At 44.0% G+C, this 6,000-nt stretch overlaps 1 protein-coding gene across 1 annotated transcript in view; it reads right to left on the reverse strand.

Annotated features, from left to right (window-relative positions):
- LOC137173773 (rho GTPase-activating protein 21-like) overlaps nt 1-6,000 on the reverse strand; it is an 86,693-nt gene extending 80,693 nt beyond the window's left edge. The window contains exons 1-2 of the mRNA XM_067578849.1: nt 5,579-6,000; nt 4,396-4,637 (exon numbers count right to left, since the gene is read on the reverse strand). Of these exons, the coding sequence (XP_067434950.1) occupies nt 4,396-4,473 (78 nt within the window). The 5' untranslated portion in view covers nt 4,474-4,637; nt 5,579-6,000. The remainder of the gene's footprint in view (nt 1-4,395; nt 4,638-5,578) is intronic.

Raw genomic sequence — 6,000 nt, forward strand, 5'->3', positions numbered from 1 at the left:
AGATAAACTGAGCGCTTTATGCACTTCACACACACACACACAGACTTGTGTGTGTCATGTCTCGGAGCCAAAGATAGAGCCAGATAGGGGGCAAGTGTTGAAGGAGACGCCTTGGGCATGTGTAATGGATAGCGTCTCAGCCTCACTGAGCATTAGACTGGTTCTGCTCTGCTCTGCCTGTCTGTCTGTCTGTCTGCCTGCGTCTGCAACCCTCCCCCCCCCCCTCCTCTAAACTCCAACCTCTCACCGTCTTCTTTCTGTCCTCCCTTTATCTTACGGAGGGACAAGGGGCGGTGACATTGAGCCAATTTGCAATAGAGATGAACAAAAAAAGATGAGAAGAAAAAGAAAAAGGGTGGCATTTCAACCCCCCCCCCCGGTGGTTAAACCCTCGTCTGCCTTGACACTCCCTTGCCCTCCTCCTGCTCCCTCCCTTCCTCTCTCCATCTCTCCATCCATCAATCATTCATCCATGCTTGTAGCCGGCAGAATGGCGTCTAGTGTGACTGTGGCCAGTCTGGGCTTTTAGCAGACTGAGGGACGACATGCTCGGGGAGCCATGCTGAGCATGAACGTCAACCCTCCACGAGAGGAAATGATAAGGTAGCCTGCCGACACACACGCACACATATTTTGGATGACCTTGAGTCCGACGCAGCACGCGTACAGATTTCCCTTTTCGTCTTTTCCAGGAAAAAAATAGCAAATGGCTGGGAAGTTTAATTCCGATACTAATGCCAAAACACACACTTCATTTCCAAAGGGGTTTTTTTTTTTGGTAATGACGGTAAACTGTGAGGCAGATCTGGTGTTTCCAAACTGGGGAAACCCTTCGGAGAGCGTACTCCTTGTGATTCCCATGACACTCACTCTGTGTTGAGTGTATGTGCTAAGACAGAAGTCAGGTCACGTCCGGGTCACTGTCTTGTTTGCTGAATATGAAAGAAGCACGATGTGCTGCACGAGGCGCATTTGCTTTTCAAATGTATGCAAATCAAAATGGTTTTGTCGCCGCTCTGATTGATGAACTGCCGCGACTCTAAACACTGATAAATCAGGAGGTCGTTTCCTTTTGGAGGAACTGTAATCTGTTCTGTGAGGTTTTTCTTATCCTTACAATGACTAAAATAAACCATCAGGCTTTAAAAAAAAACATGAGATCATAGTGAGATTAATTAGGGGCTGGGATGTGACACTGGAAATTTAAGTTGTCTTTTGACACAAAGTGTGTCCAGCTGGGTACGTGTGTGGAAAAACTGAAGAGATCGAGATTGGGTCTTCCTTGTTTCCACAGAAAAAAAAAAAAAAAATCAGCTCTCACATGGCACAAACTGACCACTGTCGCATTCCCCGACCCCTAAAATTATACCGTCCTGACCGACGTTCACATACTGACGGCTTGTAGCTGCGTTCAGCAGAAAAAAAAAACAGTGATTCCAGTACAGTGATTCCATTTTTCCCTCTTTCCACGGGTTAAATATAGCATCACTAAAAAACACGCGGGAATAGAGGACGGGTGAAAGACAAGCATGTGGATGGTGGAGAGAGAGGAAAAAAAAAAAAGAGCAGGGGGTTTATAGAGTAGGGAGGGGCTATATTTAGAGCAAAGCAGAGCATCACCAGCACTCTGAGCGCCGCCATGGGTCTCATCCAGCATGAATGAGGGAGCTGATCAATACACGCTGAGGGGAAAGGTTCAGCGTGGTGTGTTTGGGTTGTTTTGTCCATTCTTTTTCTTTTTTTTTATGCCTCGGCAGCATTTATTTTAAATTAGTGTCCAAAAAGCTAAATGAAACTGAAAACTGAACACTGAAATCGCATGAAGACGAGAGAAAGAGGAAGAGAAGCACCAAGTGTTTATAGTGGCAGATATTGACTCCTATTTAGAACTGCAACTAATGATTATTTTAACGATTAGCCTGCTTATTGTTTTTTCCTATTGATCGATTAATCATTTTGCCTGTCAAATGTCTTGTTTTGTCCCATCAACAGTCCCAAATCCAAAAACATTCACTTTATGATTATGTAAAACACAGAAAAGCAGCACATTTGAGAAGCTGGAGCCAGAGATTTTTGGAATTTCTGCTTAAAAATGAATTCAACAGCTGATTGATGTTGGCAGCCAATATGCTAACAACAAAATAGCTTCTTTTTTTTTTTTAAATCATCTTTTTCTATGGGCCTCAGCTGTTTCACAGCTAACCAGCTAATACGAGTGTGACAGCAGGTCGAGTGAGGTGGGGAGTGTGACCGAGGCCAAGACAGAGAGAGACAAGCAGACGTTATACACGTGGGGTGTTTTTCTCTTCGTGACTGGGGCAGCTGTGCCTAAATTACCCTGGCGTTGCTATCATAGCTTTGGCGGTGGCGTGTGTTAGTTGGGAGGAGGAGGAGGAGGAGGAGGAGGAGGAGGAGGGAGGAGGGTGGTGGTGGTGATGGTGAGGGGGGTCTTAGAGAAGACGCCCCTTGCAATCTCCCTCATTAGCGAGGGAAGATGATGCAAGGGAGAGGGAGAGGGGAGCCTGGGGTCTCAACTCTCATTAGATCTCAGGGAGGAAAGCAGTTCATAAGCAGTGAAGCTTGAAAATTGAGAGAGATTTGTGTGTGTGTGTTTGTGTTGAAGAAGGCATCAGGTAAGATAAAAAAAGACCCGCCTCGTTCTCACGTCGAGCCCCGGGCTTCAAACAAATCAGGCTAAACATCGGCACTGACTCACAGGTGACTCGCATCTCCTGCAGCGATGCAGAGGTGTGAAGCAAGATCGTTCTGGTCTCACGTTTATTCAGAAACAGATGAAATCATATCTTATTTTATCAGGGCATCCTGCTAACTCAGCAGGCAACCATGCACCTGCAACTCCCTGTTTTTTTTACATCTGTTGTGCTTCAGCATCCTCATCTATCCTGTGCTTATTTTCTACTGCAAAGCTGAAATGCCTCAGCTGTGAGTCTCCGCTGATTTAAAGCTGACTAAAGCTCAAGAGTATCAGAGTCTGAGAAGTTAGCGGACAAGAGGCTTGTGTTGTAAAGTAGTTGATGTATTTTTAATGCGTCTGCTGGCCAGCTGGGAGTTCGCTAGGCTGTGGTGGTTGTAGTTAAGTGATGTTACAGAAAACACTTATTATTATATTGTAGAAACTCAAAATGCGAGGAAAAACCGCAACCGCACGCTGACACGTAACGCGGCCAGAGAGAGGAAAGGAAAAAAGTTTTATCTTTTCATATCGACCGCTCTCCGCTGTCTCTCTTTATCTCAAGAGATTCCTGTCTCACTTCCTCAGATAACTCGCTCAGGCAGTACATACGACCCTGAGAGGAAAGCGGTGCAATTACCAGACGTCCAGAAACAACCGCTTTCAATGACGCTGATGTGTTGCTTACTTGCCTCTTTTAATCCTGCTCAGACTTCTCATTAAGATTTATTTGAAACAAACAGCGGTAGCAGACACCTGCGCCCTACGCTTCCTCTTCTTACTCCATCGACCGTTTCGTAAACTCCCTGCCTGCCTCACCCCATTCCCAAAGATTTATGTTGTCCATCCTCAGCTAGTTCTGACATACTAAGAGGATTACACACACACACACACACACACACACACACACAAACAGAGCACTGTTGCCATTTCCTGATGGATTAATCCAAAACATGCCACCGCTGCAATGCTGTTATGACATGCATGAAGCCTAGCTGGACTCTGATAATGATTAGGATGATGTAACCGCTGAAGCTACCGTGCATAAGAGGAAAAGGATGAACTCTACAATGTGCCATTTATCAGAGTTTGGCATGCAGACCAACAAAAGACCCAGTAAGATTAGCGCTGCAGATATAAAACTCTCTTTGTGTGCTGTTTGCACTTAAACAGTTGTCAGAGTGGGGAAAAAAATGAACCCTGTCACCCCGAACACTGGCAGATGTGATGGTGCTGTGCGCCGCAACACTTAGCTCACACTCACTCCTCTCTCTCTCTCTCTCTCTCTCTCTCTCCGACACACTCAGTAACTTGTGCGGCATGATCACGAGTTTTCTGAAAGTGATGATACCTTTGAAACACCGCTGATAAAGTTACAGTCCCTTTAAAGTAGTCTGATGGTTTTCATGGATGCCTCGCATGCATCCAGCTGACAGAGCGGATCCTCATGCGAGTGTTTTGCAATCTGTAGTAGAGAGCTCGCCTTGTCTCAAAAATGAATGATGCATACAAATTTTTTGGCGAATAATTTCAGTGTTATTGTCCGCCTTATTGCCACTGCCAGAACGTCATATGAAACAAATGAGACGGTGACCAGCAAAACAAGAAGAACTGCACAAGCATGCACATTTAAAAATAAAAAAATATGCTTTGACAGGCACATTCTAGGGTCCACTCAGACACATCTCTCTCCAAGGTCCTACCTCGCAAGACGGAGTTATGGCTCTGTGTTTACTCTCTTCATTGTCCTGTGGTGAATCACTCCAACGTGCTGCCATCATTTCATTTCAAACCGCTGAAGAGGAAGAAGTCCTTTAGAGCCCACATTGAGGTGAGGAGGGTGAAGCCCCAAACAAAAACAAAAAAAAAACAAAAAAAAACAAAAAGAAAAAGGAAAAAGATCCTAATCCACACCGTCCTCCTTCTTCATGTCAGTGGCGGAAATCTAAACAACAAATTACACAGGTTAGTGAGATAAAACTGCAGGTTACATAGCCACAATCATGTGGAGGGACACTCAAGCCACGGTGTATCTCTTTATTTTGATTCTGACTGATGATGTCTGCACAATGTAGATGAAAATATACTGAAATGCATTGTTGGAAGATGGCCAATTAAGTCCCTGAATTTATGATAAGCCTGGTCATCTAAGGGCAGCCTTGCATCTTCACTGTCCTTACTCTAAATGAAGATATTACGTCAAAAGTATAACTTTCCTAACCTTAAATCCTTATTTATCTACAGATATCATAATAATATCAACGCTGCTTTAAAATAAAGCACACTGCAGTCAATACAGAGACCTAACAATGATGTTAAAGTGACGTTTTTTTAGGCAAAATTAACGGTAAATATTTACCTAATAGTCTATTTCTGTCCAATTAATGGAGCGTGTATTTGGCTCTAAGTGAGTAATAGCAAGTGGAAAAGAGGTTTTTTGTTTGTTATTTTTGATTAAAAATGCCTGACGACACCTGTGTAATAGTATGTGAACACCATGGGGAGGTAGGGAGGGGAAAGAAAACGAGACATGCATGTCAAATAAAGCGGAATTCATGAGTCTCTATGGGGAGAAAGTGCACAACAAGACATTAAGGATTGCCGTGTAAAAAGCGCCACACCAGCCATCATGAATCAAGCCACACGCTAAATATAAACAGCGAGGACAGGCTACTAAATGCTCTCTCTTAGGACACTGACACACATACAGCATTAACGACCCGTTTTCTTTATTTTTTCCAGTCGCTATTTAAGCAAGAAAAATGCCCCTGTGGTTCCCACTACGCGTTGCTGTTGAGAAATAACTGGCTAACCAGGCGGACGACAGGTTGTTGCTGTGTAGCTGTAATTGCGAACAACACCAAAAAAAAAAAAAAAAAAACCTACCTGTTACAAATTCAGAAAACTACTCCGAAAAGACAACACATTGTCCATATTTCTGGGAGAGAGAGAGAGGTGGGGGGTTGTTGTGTTTCTTGAAAGCCTCGGTGGATCCGAAGAGGAGTTAAAAAAGGCTGTCAAAGAGATTACAAAGCGGGATATTCAGTCTCCTTTTAGAGCTACACTGACTGACCGTTGAAGCTCACTACCTGTTAGTGAAAACACACTGGAAAAAACATGGTAAACGCCCTTCAGTGTGCATTTCTTCGCCAGACAGACCCGACGAAAATTATACCTCTGGTGTCCATTCATTTCCCTTCATTTCAGAGCTTCAATTCGATGCAAAATTAGTCAAAATAGACACAAAAAAAAGTAACGTGTACTCCTACGTGGTCCCGGTTGGCGGCGCGACAATCTGTATATAGATT

Source organism: Thunnus thynnus, chromosome 21 (genome assembly GCF_963924715.1).
Source record: "Thunnus thynnus chromosome 21, fThuThy2.1, whole genome shotgun sequence".
NCBI lineage: Eukaryota > Metazoa > Chordata > Actinopteri > Scombriformes > Scombridae > Thunnus > Thunnus thynnus.